General features: G+C 37.5%; 1 protein-coding gene across 6 annotated transcripts in view; it reads left to right on the forward strand.

The window, feature by feature from the left end:
• The window catches only part of LOC138764158 (ERC protein 2), an 871,420-nt gene that overhangs the window by 12,105 nt on the left and 837,906 nt on the right, over window positions 1-21,409 (forward strand). For all 6 annotated transcript variants that reach the window (XM_069939655.1, XM_069939657.1, XM_069939658.1 and 3 more), the window contains exon 2: window positions 8,732-9,566. In XM_069939655.1, coding sequence (XP_069795756.1) covers window positions 8,883-9,566 — 684 coding nt within the window. In that variant the 5' untranslated portion in view covers window positions 8,732-8,882. The remainder of the gene's footprint in view (window positions 1-8,731; window positions 9,567-21,409) is intronic.

Below are 21,409 nucleotides of genomic sequence, written 5' to 3' on the forward strand. Positions count from 1 at the left end.
TCTAAGGGGAAACAGGATAGTGGTTCTATTGATTCTTACTTTTCTAAATTAAAGTTACCGGTATTAGATGGAAATGATGTTCAGGAACTGGAATCTCCATTTACAGATTTTGAAATTAAGGAAGCTATTCAGGAAATGCCTAATGAAAAGTCCCCTGTGGATTTTTATAAACTCTTTTATGATGATTTTTCTAATGAATTTGGAGAAGTTTTGAATCATGTTACTGAAGATCAGAAGTTACCAGAATCATGTTCAAATGCTTTAATAACTGTCATTCAAAAAAAAGATAGAGATCAATTAAAAGTGTCTTCATATAGGCCTATCTCTTTATTAAATGTAGATTATAAAATTATAGCAAAAGTATTAGCTAATAGACTTGCTAAATATTTACCTAAATTGGTACACATTAATCAAACAGGTTTTATTAAGAATAGAAATGCATCAGACAATATATTTCGATTAATTACTTTGATCAACACATATCGAAAGCAACCTTACCATCCTATGGTGGTTGCATTAGATGCAGAAAAAGCTTTTGATAGGGTTGAGTGGGATTTTTAAAATTTAAAGTGTTAGAGAAATTTAAATTCAGCCCTTTTTTTGTTGGTTGGGTTAAGGCTTTATATACAAACCCGATTGCTAGGATGGTGACAAATGGACAGATTTCTTCACCATTTAAATGGACTCGTTCAACTCGACAGGGCTGCCCATTCTCACCAGCCTTATTTGCGTTGGTTATTGAACCGTTAGCTCAGATTATTAGACAAAATGAATAAATTAGAGGGATGAGAATTAAGAATGAAGAATATAAAATTAATTTATTTGCTGATGATGTGTTGGTATATTTGATGGAACAGGAACGGTCGTTGAAACTATTGTAAGAGGGTTTGTTGAAATTTGGAAAATTATCAGGATATAAAGTTAATTGGAATAAAAGTGAAATTTTACCAGTTGGAGTGGGAGATTATTCTGAATTTAAAACAATTACAAAATTAAGGAGGACAAGTAAAATTAAATATTTAGGTGTATTTATGGATACTAATTATCAATTATTATATCAATTAAATTATGTACCTATATTAAGATGGATTAAAGCAGATTTGAGTAAGTGGAAAGATCTTGCATTAACTTTGATTGGTTGGGTTAATTTTATTAAAATTAATATTTTTTCTCGAATTCAATATTTATTTCAGTCACTACCTTGTTTACTTTCTAAGGGCTTTTTTCAAGATTTGAATAAAGCAGTGAGAGAGTTTTTATGGAAAGGTAAATTAGCCCGAATGGTGTTGCATAGACTTACATGGGGAAGTATACATTGGGTGGACTACAATTACCACATTTTCAAAATTATTATGAAGCGGCCCACTATTAGTAGATTGATGGATTTAGATCAGCCTCCTAGGTGGGCTAAAGTGGAGATGGCATGTATTTCTAGGGTTGCAATACATGAATTTATATTTTGTTGCAATTTGATTTTGTTACAGAAATATGATATGGTGATATTGAAGCATTTGTTAAAGATTTGGTTAAAAAAAATAGGATGTTAGGGTCAAAATATAAATTATCCATTTTAACTCCATTGTATAACAATCAGCTTATTCCTTTTTCAATATTTAATAATAATTTAAAGATTTGGGATTCTAAAGGTATGATGACAATATAAGATTGTTTCGTAGAGGGGCAATTTCTTTCTTTTAATCAATTGAGAGAAAGATTTGATATATCTGTAAATTCTTTGTTTGCGTATTATCAACTTAGAGCTTTGATAAAAGATAATTATGGTAGAGAGATGATTTTACCTACTTTGTCGAGATTTGAATCTTTGATTTTCTCTATACTGAAAAAGGGTTATATTTCAGTTATGTATAATTTGTTACAAGATAGTATGGATAAACCAGTTTGGGAGAAATTTAAACTTAAATGGGAGTGTGATTTTAGTATTTATTTTTCCCGAAGATGATTAGATGAATATGTGTCAGGACAATGTAATTAAATTGACTAATGTATGATATGGAATGGTTAATTATATTTTTTGCATCAATTATATTTGACCCCGGAAAAGTTGAAAAAAAATATATGGGTTTAGTAATTTGGATTCTTGTTTTAGATGTGGTTCATGTATTGGAACTTTTCTACATGCTGTATGGAATTGTGTTAAAGTTCAATCATTTTGGCAAGGAATTAAAGTAGTTTTGGAGAAATTATATAATTTTATATTACTGTTAGATCCAACAATTTTCTTGTTGGGGAATTTGTATTTGTTAAGGGGAATGGGATTGGATAGCTTTTGTATGTTTGGTGTTATCAGTAGTACGTAAATGTGTTGCTAGTACTTGGAAAGATGACACTGAGATTAATATAGCACGTTGGCATAATGAATTGAAAGTATATTGTTATGGAAAAAATTACTTATAATTTACATGATAATTATTCTTTCTTTGTTAGTAAGTGGTCTCTGTATTTGAAATGTATGCATTTAGATATACTTTGAAAGGTTATTAACATTTACAATATTTATATATATATATATATATACATATATATATGTGTATATATATGTGTATATATATATGTATATGTATGTATATATATGTATGTATATATATATGTGTGTGTGTGTGTGTATATATATATATATGTGTGTGTGTGTATATATATATATAAAACCTCTCTCTCTCTCTCTCTCTCTCTCTCTCTCTCTCTCTCTCATATATATATATATTTTCTGCTCCCCTTAAGGGAGTTGGCTGTCGGGGTGGGAGGATGGGATGGGTGTTAATGTAAAATTTTCTTTGATTATTTTTATACTGTATGTTATGTTTTTGTTATCTTTTAAATAAAATTTGAAAAAAAAAGTGCACAAGTGAGGAGCGTGGCTTGATGGGAGTCATGGAAAGACACCTCTCCCAGCAGAACTAATTAAAATCTGATTTATAATAACAAAAATTCATAAAGCAACAGCATTAAAACTTTTTTGAAAGGTTGAAAACAGTAATTATGAGGAAAACTAAGACACAAACAGTGGAAAAAAATCAGCAACGAAGCAAGCAGCAAAGCACAGAAGAACTGAGGCCTACTTTAGAGATGGGTCAAGATCCAAAGAAGATCCAGGCCACAGCAGCGCCACCTCCCTGGGAAACCAAGGAAGATGGCGGTGAAGTTAAGAAACGACCAGTTCCACTCCTCGAATCACAGGATCAAATGCGCATGCGCGCTTCTTTGCGCATGCGTGCGATGCAAGCTGCGGCTCTATCTTGGGGGGGAGGGACTGAACCCCCACAGCCCAGCAATTCTGGACTACTGAGGGAGTTGCCTAGGCCCTGCAGACAGGTCAAGCAGGCACCAATGTCGACCAAGGAGAATGAAGGAGTCAGGAGTGAAGAGGAGGAGGATACCTTTCCAGCAATAGATGAGGAGGAAACCATACTACATCAGAATAGGCCCCATCACGGTATATGGCTGAAGGTAAATCTGGTGCTTCTGTAATTCCTTACTATGTGGATCCATCAAATCAGTTAAATACATTATCTAAACAAATTCAAAATTCAAATACTAACTCAAATGAATCAGGGCTTTATGTCTATGAAAGATCAATTTGAAACAAGATTTAATAGTATGAAAGAAGAAATGCTTGCTATTAAGACTGATGTTTCAAAATGTATGAAAATAGTCGATAAAATGCAGATTAAATTTCTGATAATGGAAGATACCTATCAAGATTATCATGATGACGTGGAGCAGTCCAAGAATACAGTTGGCAAACTTGAAGGTTGCTTTACTGCTTGGGAAGTTCAAAGAAATTATCTGTTGAAAAAGATTGATGTCTTTGAAAATCAAAGCCGTAGAACTAATGCAAAAATTGTGGGTTGGCCTGAAGATTTTGAAAGGCTCATATCCAGTACCGTTTTATCGGTCGTGGATTCCTGACGCTTTGGGAAAGGAGTTTTTTAATGAACGGTTTGGAGTTGGGTAGAGCTCATGGAGCTATTAGGAAGAAACCCTTTCCAGGTCAGCCACCACGCTCTATTCTGATCAGGGGTCTGCGTTGTCAAGATAAAGAGGTGGTTTTGAGCGTTGCAGTGCAAAATGCGAGAAAACACCAGACTCCTTTGCTGGTTACAAGTAAGAGTTTTCTTCTATGCAAAACTGAGTCAAACCATTATTAAACGCCGTAAGGAGTTTAATCCTGCCAAGGCTGTGTTATGGAAAAAAGGTTATAAATTTGCCTTTAGATACCCAGCTATACTCAAGGTCTTTTATGGCAAATTTCAATCGCAATTCTTTACTGATGAAGATTTTATTCGCTAACCTGACAATAAGAAGGGCAACCAAAATCAGTCTTTTCAACAAATGAAGTTAGCTCAAGAGAAGAGAAAGAATGGATTGCAGAAGGTGTAATGTCCTGAACTAACTGAAATTGATATTGATGATGATCAAGAGACTTGGAGGCAGCTTTATCATGCTTAAAATATTGTTGATTACTGTTGTTTTTCTTTTGATTGTTCTGTTTTGGGAAGGTGGCTTTGTTTGTCTCCTTCTGAAGTTAATGGCCACTTGGTGGCATTGGTTGCTTCCCATAAAATAGAGGGGGGGGGGGGTGTACTGCTTAAACAGTACTTTTTTTGTTTTTTTTAAATAATTTTTTTTTAGGGTTTTCCTTGTTTGATGTTGAAGAGATGTATTTTATTCTGCAAAACAGCAGTGGATCAAAGTCCCATCATTGCGGATGGTGGAAATTTGATGAGAACAGTATTAAATATGTCAAAGACTAGTTTGAATTTAGATTCAATAATCTAATTAAAAGAAAGAGTTTTGACTTCGACAAAGAAAATGAAAGTTTAAAAAAAGATTGGGTTTGGCAAGGCATAGCTTCTTTTAATTTGAAGGCGAGAGGTGTTGCTATTTTGATTAATAAGAAGTTACCTTTTAGATCAGAATCGATTATTAGTGACTCAGCTGGTAGATTTCTTGTTGTAAATTGTCGTATTTATTTGGAATTCCTGACCCTTTTCAATATTTATTCTCCAAATACTGACGATGAGAAATATATTCAAGATTCTTTTTTTAATTTGGCCCAATCATATGAAAATGTAATGATTAGTGGAGATTTTAATTGTTGTTTAGATTCGTTATTAGATAAATCTCTGAAGACGATGACTAAAACTAAAATGGGAGAACGAATTTTATCATTGATGAAAGAAATGAATTTAGTTGATATATGGAGAAGATTAAATCCTAAGGAGGATTATTCATTTTATTCTTTTTGATATGATTCTTATTCAAGAATAGATTTTTTTTATTATTGACTCATTTACAAGGAAATATAACATCTGCTGAAGATAAAAGTAGAATATTATCAGATCATTCTCCTTTGCTAATATCATGTGTAGGTTCTGAAAAAATAAATACTACTTATAGATGGAGATTTAATTCATCATTGATGGGAAATGTTGAGTTTTGTAACTTTATAAGAGACCAAATACTGCTATACCTGAATATAAATACTGATTCAGTTGATAGTAAATTTAATTTATGGGATGCTTTGAAAGCATTTTTTAAGAGGACAAATTATTAGCTTCTCAACTTAAATTAAAAAAACAATATGCCAAGGAAGTAGATACATTAGAGAAAGAGATAGAGAGATTAGAAAAAGATATACAGAAAAATTCATCAGAGATTAAAAATATACAATTAATTAATAAAAAATTACATTATAATTCATTGCAGACTTATAAAATGGAGAAATTATTGCAAAGAACTGATCAAAAATATTATGAATTAGGGGAGAGAACCCATAAAGTATTAGCATGGCAATTAAAGACAGAACAGGTTTCCAGAACAATTAATGCCATTAGAAGAGATTCTAAGACTACAAACAAATCTCAAGATATAAATGGGGCTTTTAGGGAATTTTATATGAAATTGTATACATCTGAGTTGGATGATGAAGTTAAAATTGATGATTTTTTTGGCTAAACCAGTTACCTTCTTTGAATACTTGAGAGCATGATGAATTGGACTCTCCCTTTACACTTAGAGAAATTATTGATGCACTTATCTATGCCAAAAGGGAAGTCTCCTGGTGAAGATGAATTTGCATCAGAATTTTAATAAAAATTTCTAGATTTATTAATGCCTCTTTTAGTGGAGATATTGAAGCAAGCAATGCAAGTTCATTCTTTACTAGATTCTTTTGCTAATGCAATTATAATGGTTATTTTTAAGAAAGATAAAGATCCATTAAATCTGGGTCTTATTGAACCATTTCTTTATTAAATATTGATTATAAAATTGTAGCTAAGGTCAGCCAATAGGTTAGTGAATTATTTACCAAAGTTAATTCATTTAGAACAGGCTGGATTTATTAAAAATCATTATTCTGCAGACAATATTGCAAAATTAAATAGTTTGATTCATAATTCTCAGAAGAAATCCAACTTATCATTAGATGTCGAAGGCATTTGATAGGGTAAAATGGAGTTTTCTTTTTAAGCTATTAGATAAACTTAAGTTTGGGCCAATCTTTATTAGTTGGATTAAGTCTTTATATCAAAATCCTTCTGCCAGAGTGGTGACAAATAGCAAAATATCATCACCATTCTTATTGAAGAGATATACTAGACATGGATGCCCTTTGTCCCGAGCATTGTTTTTACTAGCTATTGAACCTTTAGCGCAATGGATAAGACAAGATAGTAATATTAAGGGTATTAATGTTAATTCTGATGAATTTAAAATTAATTTGCTGAAAATTCTTTAACATCATTATATGAGAGATTGAAGCAATAAGGACAAATATCAGATTACAAGTTAAATTGGGACCAAAGTGAAATTATGCCATTAGTTATTGGTGATTATACTCAATGTAAGAAAATTGTTCAATTGAAATGGTCAGAACAAATTAAATATTTAGGAATTAAACTTAATAAGGATTTAGATTATTTATACAAGTTAAATTATTTGCCTTTATTTAAATAGATGAAAGGACTTACCTATAACATTAATAGGTAGAGTTAATTGTATTAAGATGAATTATTCAATCTATTCCTTGTAAAGTTCCTCAGAAACTTTTTAAAGATTTGAATTGTATAATTAGAAAGTTTTTATGGAAAGATAAAATGGTTAGGGTTTATTTACTAAAATTAACTTGGAAATATGAATTGAGAATTCTGCAACTCCCAAATTTTCAAAATTATTATTATGCAGCACAATTGAGGTTTATTAATAGAATATTTGATTTGGATAGGTTGTTAGTGGGCCAGTATTAGTGAGAATAATATGATACAATTTATTTATAAATTGAATAATAATTTGTTAATTGTTAATAATAACCCACCTGTGTTGAGGCATTCAATTGTATTATGGAATAAGGTAAATAATGAGATAGGTATGCAGGGAACATTTTCATTTAAAACACCTTTATATCAGAATAAATTCTTTTACTCTTAATAATCAGTGTTTGAAAAGATGGGATCAGAAAGGAATCAAAACTGTTGGAGAATGTTATGACACCAGATATTTTATTTCTTTTCAAAAAATGAAAGAAAAATGTGAAATTCCAAAATAATACTTTTTTTGTTATTATCAAGTTAAGGCTTTATTGTCAGATAATTTTGGACCTTCTTTAAGATTACCAAGACAAACTAAATTTGAAATTTTGCTTAGTAATGTGGTACAAAAAAGTTTATTTTTGTAATGTATGAATTATTACAAAGCAAGATGCTTAAATTAGATATTGACTAAATATCAAGTTGGGTTTTTAAGGTTGGCAATGGCTGTGGCCTGAAAATGTATAGCCATAACTTGGAAGAATGAGATTGATTTGGGGTTGCAGAGATGGCACTCAGAATTGAGATCATGTATCCCTTTGGAAAAAATAACATGTAATTTACGTGATAATTATCTTTTTTTGGAAAGTATGGAGCCTTTATTTGGATTATATGGGTTTAAAATGTTAAATTCTCTAGAGCTTGGCATGGTAGAGTTGCTGTGATTCAAAGTGGTCCTTTTTGTGTTTTTGATGGTTTAAATCTCCTGTTTCATTCTTCTTTCTCTGGGGTTTATTTGGGGTGGGAGGAGGATGGGTATGAGGGAAGAGTGGGGGGGGGGGGGCTTGTTCATTTATTTGTATTGTACTTTAAAAATTTTAAATAAAGTGTTCAAAGAAAAATGCACAAGTAAGAGTCCTTAAATGAGTCCCTGATTGAGTTTGTCGTTGAGGAGTCTGATGGTGGAGGGAAGCTGCTGTTCCTGTCTCTTGCATCTGGAAGAGATCTATGGCTTACTCCTGCTTAACTTAATAAGCAAAAAGTCAAAAGAGGTCAGATGATGAATAATATTTGCCACCAATAAGAACATCGACTGATGTCTAGGTCTCCATCAAACAGGAGCTCCAAGATGGGTTTGTTGTTTCAACTTGATACTGTATATGTACATTTGTAAATAAAGCCATGTTGGATTCCTTGCCTACTGATTTTATTATATCCTGTAAAACGCTCCTTCGTGAATCCCATATACTTTGTTCAGCAAACAACAAAATGCTGTATCGAATGCCTTAATTCAAATGCACCTGGGCGCATTACTCACAAATTTGGGCTTTCCTGTTGTTTAGGTTCTTAAGGATGGTTTGTGATGCGAACTTGTCTTTAATTAGGCTCACTAATACTTTCATCACTTTTTAAAATTTTGCCACAAATCTAATTATTATCCTTTGTTGTTGTAAATATTCCAGGTCTGTGAAGAGGGCGAGCCCTTCTTGTTTCCTGCCACCAGTGGAAATGCTGTAACAAGCTCGGACAGGTGTTGATTGACTGCTCCTTCTCACGGCCACTGCTGCCACTAAACTCTGTCTGCCCACTCTTTTGGATTCAGCCAACCTTGCCATGTACGGAAGTTCCAGGACGGTGGGCCATGTGGAAGGCAGCCCATCCAGGTCTCCGCGGCTCCCCCGCTCTCCTCGGCTGGGTCATCGGAGAACGAACAGCAGCGGAACAGGAGGAGCTGGAAAAACCCTGTCCATGGAAAACATCCAGTCTCTGAACGCAGCCTATGCCACCTCGGGACCCATGTACTTAAGTGATCATGAGGGGGTTGCTTCTACTAGCTTTCCCAAGGGAACCATGACCCTGGGCCGAGCCACGAACCGGGCAACCTATGGAGGTCGTGTCACGGCCATGGGCAGCAGTCCGAACATTGCCTCCGCGGGACTACCTCCCGGGGGAGATGCCCTCGCTTTCAGTGATCATCACCAACAACATCACAGTGGCATGATCACCCCATCTTCTCACCACCACCACCACCACCATCATCAGGTGCCCCCCACCTTGAGGCAGGTCCGTGATAATACCATGGTCGATCTTCAGTCACAGCTCAAAGATCTGCAGAGGGAAAATGAAACACTCCGGAAGGAACTGGAAATCAAGGACACCAAGCTCGGATCATCTATGAACAGCATCAAAACCTTCTGGAGCCCCGAACTGAAGAAGGAACGCGTGCTGAGGAAAGAAGAGGCTGCTAGAATGTCGGTGCTCAAAGAACAGATGAGAGTGTCCCACGAGGAAAGTCAGGTATAATTGTTTTCTTTATCTGTTTCTTTTTTCCTAAGATATTAAATACTAGATTACATCAATAATGGAAGGTAATTTGCTAGAACTATGGATTGAAATAGTGGTCTACCCACAGTTGATAATTTTTTCCATCTTGTCCTGACTTGTAAGCATCATTACCGACTTACTTCCCACAGATAGATCATCACCAGCATCTGCCCCTATGAATGACTTGTTTTATTCATTTTTCAGGATCCCCGTCACACTTTCTAAGTCTCATTCTCACATTATTTTGCATATATGGATGCAAAAAAAAAAGGTTCATTAAGGTGGAGTTCTCTCCAAGACAGACGTGAAGCACACCGCCTGACCTATTTTAACAAAACGCTTAACTGGCAGCTTGATTCTACACCGAACCCAAGCTTCCTAGGAGCAGAGGAGGGCACACAACCCAATTTGTAGTGCCATCTTCCAAAACAGATGTGTACAGCAATTTATTCTTTCCCCCGTGCAATTAAAGCATGGAATAATCTTCACCCTACCATACTCGCACAACCAGACCCAATTAAGCATAAGATCACACTTCTTCAAAAATCTCCTTCTTAAGCATGCCCTCCCCACTTCCAGTTTAAATTCCGTGCAGAATATTTCGGAGGGTCAAGAACCAAGGGTGGGGGGCGGGGATGGGGGGAAGACAGTGCCTTGTTGTATTGGTGGGAAGGGGATGAAGAATGGAAGCTAAAAAAAAAAGATGGGATTGAGAGACAGCTTTCTATTATGGCTGTGGTTTTGGAGTGAAACCAACCTATATTGAAGTGAATGGGGGACAGTATCAAGGGAAGGTGATTGAGAGCAATTTGGAATGTATGTAATAGTGCAACTTCAGTGTTTTCACTAAGTGGTGCATGATGTAAATGCGCATTAAGTTGCACTCTGCCTGAAAGCGCAACGCCATTTCAAATGTTCCTAAATGTGCAATGCCATTCCTTATTCTCCACAACTGCAGCTATCCACATTCTTCTTGAATGAATCTTCTCTTTAGCACTGCCATAACCACTTCCTTCAGATCAAGGATGACCAGCTTCACGTTCGGTTAGTTCTGAAGGTACATGATGGTACCCAATGCCTGACCTGCAGATTTTTTTCATAGGTGAGCAGGAGGTGGTGAAGTGAGCAGATGGGTAGCTTGAGAGTTGGTAACTCCTTCCACCATTTACACGTGGTTTTAATGGAGGGGGTTGAGATTCTCAGTACGGTGACACACACAAGTCTGCAGATGCTGTGATTGTAGTCAAAGTATAAAAATGCTGGAGGAACTCAGCTGGTCTCGCAGCGTCCATAGGAGGTAAAGATATATTACTGACGTTTTGGGCTTGAGCCCTTCCTCAAGGCTGAGGACTACCCACAAATTGGAGGAACACCACCTCATCTTCTGTTTGGGTGCCCTCCAACCGGATGGCATTAACATCGACTTCTCTGTTTTCCAATAGAACCTCCCCCCCACTTCCATCATCTTCCCCTTGTCTCCTTTCCTTTCTCTCTCTCTCTCCCCCCTTTGCCCTCTGTTTCCTTTCACAGAGCCAAAATCAATTATCACCTTTTCTCTTATCCATTTAGCTCCTTTTGACAGTTGGTCTGGACCTCTCCCCCCTCCCATTCTTCCCCCTTTTTTCCCCAGCCTTTAATTCAGACGCCTGTTTTTTTTTCCTCACTTATACCTTGAGGAAGGGCTCAGGCCTGAAATGTCGATAATATATCTTTACCAACTATGAACGCTGCGAGACCAGGTGAATTACTCTTTGTTTTGAAGAGATCCTCAATACAATTAAAATGCTCCTTCACTGCTTGGGCAGCCATGACACAAGGATTCTCAGGAATTAACGAGGATTTTGCCTTTTTACAGTATTATCAAGAATTCCCTTGGACCTTCTGATCCCTTGGGAAGTAGCTCAGAAAAGAGTGACTGCTTTGGGCATGAAGATGGTGTGGCATGCCCAGCAGAGTTGACTGTGTGTAATTAGAACCTGACTCTCTTTAGTACCTGCCATCGATTACCATCATTTTTTATCGTTGCAACTTTGCGTATTTTTCCTTTTCTCTTCCCTTTTAAGAGTACAGAACTTAATGTTCTTACCTGTTTCCAGCTCTATATCCACCACCTTGTTAATTTTCCATTGGACTGTTACCCTGGTAGCTTGTTTTTATGCATCATGGGCAGGATGGGCAGTAAAACACAAAGATTTGCAGATACTGTGGTTAAATTAAAAGACAATGCTGGAGAAACTCAACTGGTCAAACAGTGTCTTTTATATAGCAAAGATAAAAATACATGGCCAATGTTTTGGGCTTGAGTCCTTCTTCATGGTATGATTTGATGGATGGTTACCAGTAATTAAGTGCACATGTTCTTTTTGTGGACCTTGCCTCTCTTGTCAATTTTCCAATTTTTTGGGCACGTGTCTAAGTTGTAGGTGCATGTCAACAGGTGGGCTGGAGGAACGTCTGATTCTGTAGCACAGTTGTTTGAACTCATTGACGTGGTTCTTTCTAGTGCATTTGGCATTTGTTGATTTTATCCTATAAAATTATTTACAATAGCTGAAAGTTGGCTTCATAAACGCGTGGGCACAGGGACTTGGCAGTTGAGAACAAAATATATATTTTTATATTCTTCATGTTTGTTCTCTCACTGGGTTTGTCATTTTTTTCCCCCCTATGGCTATGAATTGTTTAATTATCCATTTTAGTGCCATGATATTTTGTTTCACTGCAACCCTATACTGCAATGCAATTGCGTGCATGTTAGAGATAATCTGCCTCTCTACAGGTACTTTGTGGCCAAGAAAGACAAAAACTTCACCTTACTGTTGGTAACATTGATTGTGAAATTGTTTTGTTCCACAGCACATTGATTGTGATGTTTATCATCCACGTTGCGTCGCCTCACTTGATGGTTTCTTATTTTTATGTATAGTGGTCTCTCTCTTGACATTCTAAACTATCTATTAATAGATTAGTCCCCTGACCTGATGTAGAGAGGGGAAATGAGAATAGTCTCGGCTGTAAATTGTGATAGATTTAACGCGTGATGGCAGCCATCAGTTAAAGTAACTGCTATGTCTCATGTGAAACCTTCTGAAGTACTACACAGGATGATTTGTGTCTTAATTATGCAGAGGTTTTGGTCTACAATCTGGAATTCATCCCTATCAGTTTTATCATGGAAATAAGTCACAACAAGAAGAAAGAATGAGGATGAGGCTATGTCAGTAATCCCTCACATTGATTTTAATACCAGCCTCTGTCTGGTCGTCCTGCCCTTCAGGATTTGGCCAATACTGCTATGTTTGAGCCATTGTTGGGCAAAAGATGTAGTTCTCCATGGTCATTTTGTTGGCCAAAAAAATTTGAATACAGTCAAATTTTAACAGTTCATATCATGAAAATGTTTCAAATGTATATTTTGAATGTATTTTTCAAAATCAATTTCAGTACATATGTGCATATATTAAAATAAAAATTCTTAATAAATCTTAGAGTCATGGACAGTTGTTTTAGCAGTAGGCTCACTGCCCACGGGAAGAAGCTGTTCCTCAGCCTGGTGGTTGTTTTCCAACGGGAGTAGCGGAAGATGCCACGTGCGGGTTGTCGCCAGGAAATCCTTGATAGCGTCTTCCTAACTGCATCAAACATTTTTTCAAGTGACACACGTGAACAAAATATTAGCATCTAATGGCAACTTTGGGATATACTCCACCACCTGAGGAAGGAATTCAACATGCCAAACAGCATCTATCGAAATAAATAGACAGTCAGCATTCCAAAGGACCTGAAACATTGATTGGCTCTTTCTCTCTATGGTTGTCCCTTCTACTTCTCAATGTTTGCTCAAGTTTCCAGCATCTGCAGTTCTTCTGTTTTTTTCTGTATTCTGCCACAACTAATTTGAGTTGGGATCAACTCTGCACCAAGGAAAGCAATGTCATTGTAACCATTGAAAAAAGTTTAATAAAAAAAATTGTTGACAAATGAGTCAATTGATGCTTTTGTGGCAGACGTTTAGATTTAGAGTAACTGCCTTTGACATCAAGGCAGCATTTGATTGACGATGGCGTTAAGGAGCCCTGGCTGAACTGGAGTGGGTGGAAAATCAGGGAGAGAATCCTCTGTTGGTTGGAATCACATCTAGCACGAAAGAAGAAAAGTGTGATGGTTGGAGGGCAATCATCTCAGCCGCAAGTCATCTCTGCAGGAATTCTTCAGGGTATTGTCCTTCAGCCATCCATCTTCAGCTGCTTCATCAATGACTTCCCTTCAATTCTGAGGTTAAAAGTAGGATTGCACAATGTTTAGCACCATTTGACACTCCAGTACTGAAACTGTCCATAGCCAAATGCAGCAATATCTGAACAATATCCAGGCATGGGCTGACAGGGAGCAAATAATGTTCTTGCAGCACAAGTGGCAGGTAACAAAGATATTCAACAAGAGGATATCCAGTTATCTCCACTGACATTCAGTGGTATTACCATAATCAAATCCTTCACTAGCAATATGTATGAGGGATATCACTGACCAGAAACTGAACTGGAAGTGTCATATGCACAAAGTGTATGCAAGAACAGGTCAGAGTTCAGGAATCTCGTGGCAAGTAATTTGTCCCCTCGGTCACCAAATCCTACCTTCCATCTACAAGATTGAAGCCAGGAGAGTGATGGATTACTCTCCACCTGCTGCAGGAGGGCAACTTCAACAACACTTAAGCTCAACTCCAAAAAGCAACTCGCTCCACGGAGAGCCCATGTACTCATTCATTCACTTCCACAGCAATGAACAGAAGCAACTGCATAGATTCCTTCTGTGCTGTAAGCATTGCGATTTGTTAAGCTGGAAACAGTCCAGAAAAAAAATCCACAAGAATACTACCAGGACTGAAGATCTTGAGATACAAGAGGCTGTATAGGCTGGAATGTTTTCCCTTGGAGTATAGGAAGCTGAGAGGTAATTGTATAGAGGTAATAAAATCATGTGGGGGGGGGGTCATGGATAATCATAGTTTTCTTCCCAGGGTAGGGGAGTCTAAAGCTCGAGGACATAGCTTCGTGAGAGGGAATGATTTCGAAGGGACCCAGGGCACAACTTTTTTAGAAAGAAGGTGATGGTTACGTGGAATAAAACCATAAGACACAGGAGCAGAATGAGGTTATTCGGCCCATCGGGTTTGCCCTGCCATTTAATCATGAATTGATCAATTTTCCCACTCAGTCCCTCTGCCCGGCTTTCTTCCTGTAACTTTTGATGCCCTTATTAATCAAGAACCTCTCAAACTCTGCCTTAAATGCTCTGAATGATGGCCTCCACAACCACCTGTGGCAACAAATTCCTTAGATTTACCACCCTCTGGTGAAAGAAATTCCTCCACATTTCTATTCTAAGCAATCCTGAAGTTGTGGCCTCTTGTCCTAGACTCACCCACCTTAGGAAACAACTTTTCTACATCTACTCTGTCCATACCTTTCAACATTCAAAATGTTGAATGAGATTCCCCCTCAATTTCCTAAGTTCCAACAAGTACAAACGCTCTTCATATGATAACTTTTTCTTTCCTGGAATCATTCATGCGAATCTCCTCTGAACCCTCTCCAACATCAGCATATATCTTTTCTAAATGAGGAGCCTAGAACTACTCACAATACTCCAATGAGATCTCACCAGTGCCAAAATATCACATCCCTGCTCTTGTATTCTATTCCTTTTGAAATGAATGCAAGCATTGAATTTGCCTTATTCACCACTGGCTCGACATAGAAGTTTCCTTTCAAGTTATTCTGCATGAGACTTCCAGGCCCCTTTTCAGTTTTCTTCCCATTTAGAAAATAATCTGTCTGTGTATTTTTTTTCTACCAAAGTGGATAACCATACACTTTCTGACATTGTATTTCATTTACCACTTCTCTGCCCATTATTCTAATCTGTTTTAGACCTTCTGCAGCCTACTTTTTTTCTTCAACACTACCTGCTCCTTCACCAACCTTCATATTATCTGCCAACTTGACCACAAAGCCATTCATTCCATAATCTAAATTATTAATGTACAATATAAAAAGAAGTGGCCTCAACACTGACCCCTGTGTAATACCACTAGCAACTGGCAGCCAACCAGAATATTAACCCTGTATTCCAACTCTTGGTTTTCTGCCAATCAACCAATGCTCTACCTATGCTAGTATGTTTCCTGTTATAACATGGTTCCTTATCTTGTTAAGAAGCCTCACGTGCAGCATCTTGTCAAGGGTCGTCTGAAAATTCAAATACAGAACATCACTGCATCTCTATCCAACCTGCCTGTCACTTCTTCAAAGAATTCCAGTAGGTTTGTCAAGCAAGATTCTCCCTTAAGGAAACCATGCTGGCTTTGGCTTATCTTGTCATGTGCCTCCATAATCTTATTCTTGACAATCATCTCCAACATATTCCTAACCACTGATGCCAGGCTAACCAGTCTATAATTTCCTTTCTGCTGCCACCACCCCCTTCCCCCACCCCCCTTCTTGAATAGTGGGGTGACATTTGCGATTTTCCAGTCCTCCAGGACCATGCCAGAATCTATTGATTCCTGAAAGATCATTGCCAATCCCTCCAAATCCGTACCACTATGTCTTTCAGAACCTGAGGGTGCAATCCATCTGGTCCGGGAGACTTATCCACCTTTAGATCATTCTGCATTCTGAGAACCTTCTCCCTTGAAATAGTAACTGCATTCACTTCCCTTCCCTGATATCCTTCAACTGTTGATGTCTTCCAGGGAAGAAATGCAAAATACTCAATTATTTCCTCTGCTATTTCCTTGTCTTCCATTTTTATTTCTCCTGCATCATTTTCTAGTTGTCCTATATCTACTCTTACCTCTCTACACTTGAAGATTTTTGAATCCTTTTTGATATTATTTGCTTGTCTACTTTCATACTTCATCCTTTCTCTCCTTATGAGTTTTTTTACTTAACCTTCAGTAAGTTCTTGAAAATATCCCAGTCCTCCATCTTCCCACTAATTTTTGCTTCCTTGTATCCCCTTTCTTTTGCTTTTACATTGGTTTTGATTTCCCTAGTCAACCACAGTTGTGACATTTTTCCATTCAAATATTTCCTTTTTTTTGATGTGTATTTATCTTGTACCTTCCCCATTTCATGCAGAAACTCCATCCAATGCTGCTCTGCTGTCTTCACCTCCAGTGCCCCCTTCCAATCGACTTTGGCCAGTTCCCCTCTCATGCCACTGTAATTCCCTTTACTTCAATTAAATACTGACACATCTGACTAGTTTTTCCTTGTTAAATCTGAAATTGAACTCATTAACATTGTGATCACTGCCCCCTAATGGTTCCTTTACTCTAAGAGTCTCTAATCACTTCTGGTGCATTACACAACACCTAATCCCATACAGCCAATCCCCTTGTGGGCTCATCAACAAGCTGCTCTTAAAAAACCCGTCTCATAGCCATTCTGCAAATTCCCTCTTTTCAAATCCATCCCAACCTGATTTTCTCAATCTATTTGTCTGTTAAAATCCCCCATAACTACTGTAACATTACCCATCTTTTCTATTTGCTGACGTAATTTGTTGTCCACAGCCTGGACAAATCTGTATATAACAGCCAACAGTGTCTTTTTACCCTTGCCATTTCTTAACTCAACCCACAATGATTCTATATCTTCTGATCCTCTCATCTCTTTCTATTTAATGTTATTCCTTATCAACAAAGCCACACCACACCCTCTGCTTACCTGCCTATTCTTTCGATACACTGTGTATCCTAGGGCATAAAGCTCCCAATGACATTCATCCCATAGCCACGACTCTGTGATGGCCACAACATCACACCTGCCAATGTGTAGCTGCACAAAAAGGTCATCCACTTTATTTCTTAAGCAGGGTGCATTTAAATACAAATCCTTTAGCTTTTTTGACTCTGTGCCCCTGTGGCATTGCAACTAATCCCAATTGCTGCAATTTTGCCTGTCCTTTCACAGAAATTCCCTACCAGCTGTCTCTACTGTATGCCTTCTGCCTCTTCACTTTGGTTCCCCACCCCATGTGAATCTAATTTAATCACCCACCCCCCCAAAAACAAAACCAACATGAGCAAATCTCCCTGCCAGGTTATTGGTTCCCTGCCAGGTTATTGGTTCCCACCCAGTTTGGGTGCAACCTGTCCCATATGTACAGGTCACCCATTCCCCAGAAAAAAATTCCAATGATCCAAGAACTTGAAACCTTGCCTCCTGCACCATTTCTGCAGCCACACGTTTGTCTGTACTGTCTTCTTGATCTGACTTTTCCTTGCTCATGGCACCGTGTAATCCAGAGATTACCACCTTGCAGGTCCTGCTCTTAAGTCTCTTTCCTAACTCCCAAAATTTACTTTAGAACCATAGACCATTTACAGCATATAAAACAGGCCTTTTGACCTTTCTAGTCTGTGCCTACCTGGAACCAGTTCATATCTCTCCATACCCCTCCCATCCATATACCTGGCTAAGTTTTTTTTAAAATGTGAAAATTGATCCTGCATTCACCACTTCAGTTGGCAGTTCATTGCACACTCCCACCACTCTCTGTGCCCTAAACTTCATCGCTTTCACTCTTAACCCATGTCCTCTAATCATATAACCACTTACGAGTTTGTATCTTGCCTAACTTCAGTGGAAAAAATCGATTTGCATTTATTATATCTATACCCCTCAAATTTTTGTCTACTTCTATCAAATCTCCTTTCATTCTTCTAAGCTCCAGGGAATAAACCCCAGCCTGTTTAACCTTTCACTGTAACTCAGTTCCTGGAATCCCAGTAACATCCTCATAAATCCTCTCTGCACTCTTTCAATCTTACTGATATCTTTCCTATAGTTAGGTGACCGACTTCCTTGACTAACCCCACTCCTGCCTATGCCATTGGTGTGAATATGTGCAATGACCTCTGGTTGGTCACCTTCCCCTTTAATAATATTCTGCACCTACCCAGAGACATCATGGACTCGAGTAGCCGCGAGGCAATACACTATCCTGGAGTCTCTTTTATGACTGCAGAATCTCCTATTTGTTCCCCTATCGAGCCACCTATGACTTTCGCTCTGCCTTCCCTTTGAAGGTCAGAGCCGACCATGGTGCTATTAGTCTGGCTGCTGCCTTGCCCAGATAGGTCATCCCATCCCTGTCCCCTGCATTATTACCTAAGCTGCCAGAAGTTGTAGAGGTGGTTAAAATTATGACACAGAAGGCATCTTGTCAAAGGTCTTCTGAAAACAGAAATTGACCCCTAAGGGAATCTCCTATGTAAACATTTCAAAGATAGAACAAAGCTTAAAACAGGAATTAATACTGTTGGCTGGCACGATTAACATAGTGGTTAGTGGAACGCCTTTATAGCACCAGTGATCGGGACGTTAGTACTGTGGTGCGCTGTCGGTCAGAAGCAAACACACAAAACCAAAAGATTGTACAACAGGCTTTATTTGACACAAAACTCCACAGAGCTGGCTATGAGAGTGTGCTGATGTTTGCTGTGATTGACACCCGACCAGGTGGGGCTTAGTCAATTCAGGTCGGCTGATTGACAGCCGACCAGGTGTTGTCTTGTCCCCATGCTCTTCTGCAGGTACAGAGGTTGCCCCATGCAGTAAGCCAGTGGTGTACCACCACAAGAACAAACTCCTTACAGACAATGCAGGACTCAAACTCTGGTCCCGATTGTCATGATAATGAATATAAAAAAAAAGGTTGAATCTGCCCTGGTTAGTACCATCTGCTTATAGAGAGTGTGGGACTTGAACCCCAGTCCTGATAGCAGCAGATTCAATCTTTACAGCATCAGCGATTTGGACTGGGGTTTGAGTCTTGCACTGTCTGTAAGGAGTTGGTACTTACGGTGGCAGATTCAAAATATGCTGGACCATGGGAGTTGCCGGACAACAGATCGCCAGATAATAGAGGTTCAACCTGTACGTGGATAGGTAAGGTTCAGTGGGATATCAACAAAATGCAGGCAAGAGGGACTAGCTCATGTTGGCAAATAGGTCATTGTAAACAAGATGACTGGATGCCTGTTTCTGTGCCTTATTACACAATGAATATGATTTTATGAGATTCACTACCAGAAATGAATGAAAATATGCATGGAGGAATGTCACCATTTTCCCAAACTCAATTCATGCATTTAAATCTGTCTTGCAGCTCATTTTAAAAATGCTCAGTAGTCAATTTATTTCCAACAGTTTGTAGTGGTGGGAAAAGTAATAAAAGGTGTAAAAACTTGAAAAAAAACCTGAAGGTGCTAGAAATCTGAAATGTAAAAAGGAAATACTGTAAACTTACCAGGTCAGGCAACATTTGTCAAAAAGATATAGAGACCTTTGCAAAATGTTCCCTGTTTCTCTATGACCTGCTGTGTTTTTCCAGCATTTCTATTTCTCGTTAATAAAAGATGAGAGTTTCAACAGATCGGAGGGTCATTTGGATTTTTTTTGATCTTCCTAACCTGTTTTGGAAATAAAATACATGGAATGTTGAGAGTAAAATTTCTAACCCTGATTTGATGAGTGGCTGCAGGATTTTATTTGCCAGGTATTAGGACTTCATGGTAATTCCTGATCCTTTCCACACATGTCCTGTAAGCAATCATTGGAATTTAAAAAGCTAAATTGGCCTCTTTTTCTGCTTAATTATTCTGTTCCTGCTGGTTTTCCATGTTATGTTTTGAGTCACGTCTTTGAAATTGGGTTGATCGTTTTGAAATTATCAACTGAATATATTGCATCTTTGATCAAAGATTCCAAACTTTCTCAGATCGTAGATGCCGTCCATTAATTGCTCAAATTCATTCTACTAACTCTTGCTTTTTAAAAAAAAATTGATCACTCTTGCAAAACTTGCCAATTTACTTTTTCTAATGAAGTCATTGTTGTTTTACAACTTCTGTGACTATCTGCTTCATCTTTCTCAATGCCACACCATTCCAATCAGTTTTTGTACCTCAGTGTTCTGTTTAAGCCCTGCTCACTGGCTGATCTCAACAAAATTTCCTGTGTTTTATTTGATTAACTGATCTGTTTAATTACTTGAAGCTGGATTTCTCAAAATTGCTTTTCTCTAGGCTTGTAAACAATCTGTCTGTTTTAGAAATTGTATTTCTTTCTCTTTATATCATGTTCCAGTCAATAAGTGATGTGAGACTTGTTTATAGACTTCCTTTTCTATTTCCATCTCACACAATCTTTCTAATTTTGCTAATATACCAAAGGAACAACTGAATTGTAATATTAATTAGAATGAACAACACAAACATTGATCCAGATGTTATTTTTTTAAAAATGTCTCGGAAATGTACTATCGGCATTACCAGGCAATGCTGCATGTTTGCCGTGATCTCCTGTCTTGCTAAAGTAAACGTTTCTTTAAATTCTTTTAATAAATTGGCCAATAAAATCGTGTGCACTAATTATGGAAAGAGAGTTGGACTATAGGCCATAAATGAAAATAATTACATTGCCTTGTTGCCATCAAAATTAACAACTCCTTTAATTGAGATCATTCACTGTTAATAACAGAATTTTGCAAGATTCAAAAAGAAATGTGTTATCTGTTTGTATTTCCTAATTTTAAGTCTCTCTCATTCATAAAGACAAATTTAATCCTGTTTATCAGGTTGTTACTTCCATCTCTTTTATCAACTAAATCAAAGGAACATGAAATTGCAGTCACGATGTTCAATAAACTCAACAACATAATCATTGCTGTCCCCAATGGAGTGAATAATTCCCTCAAAATGAACAACTCATACCGATCTGTGCATCACTTGTGAAAACATA

Source organism: Narcine bancroftii, chromosome 5, assembly GCF_036971445.1.
Source record: "Narcine bancroftii isolate sNarBan1 chromosome 5, sNarBan1.hap1, whole genome shotgun sequence".
In the NCBI taxonomy this organism is placed as follows: Eukaryota; Metazoa; Chordata; class Chondrichthyes; order Torpediniformes; family Narcinidae; genus Narcine; species Narcine bancroftii.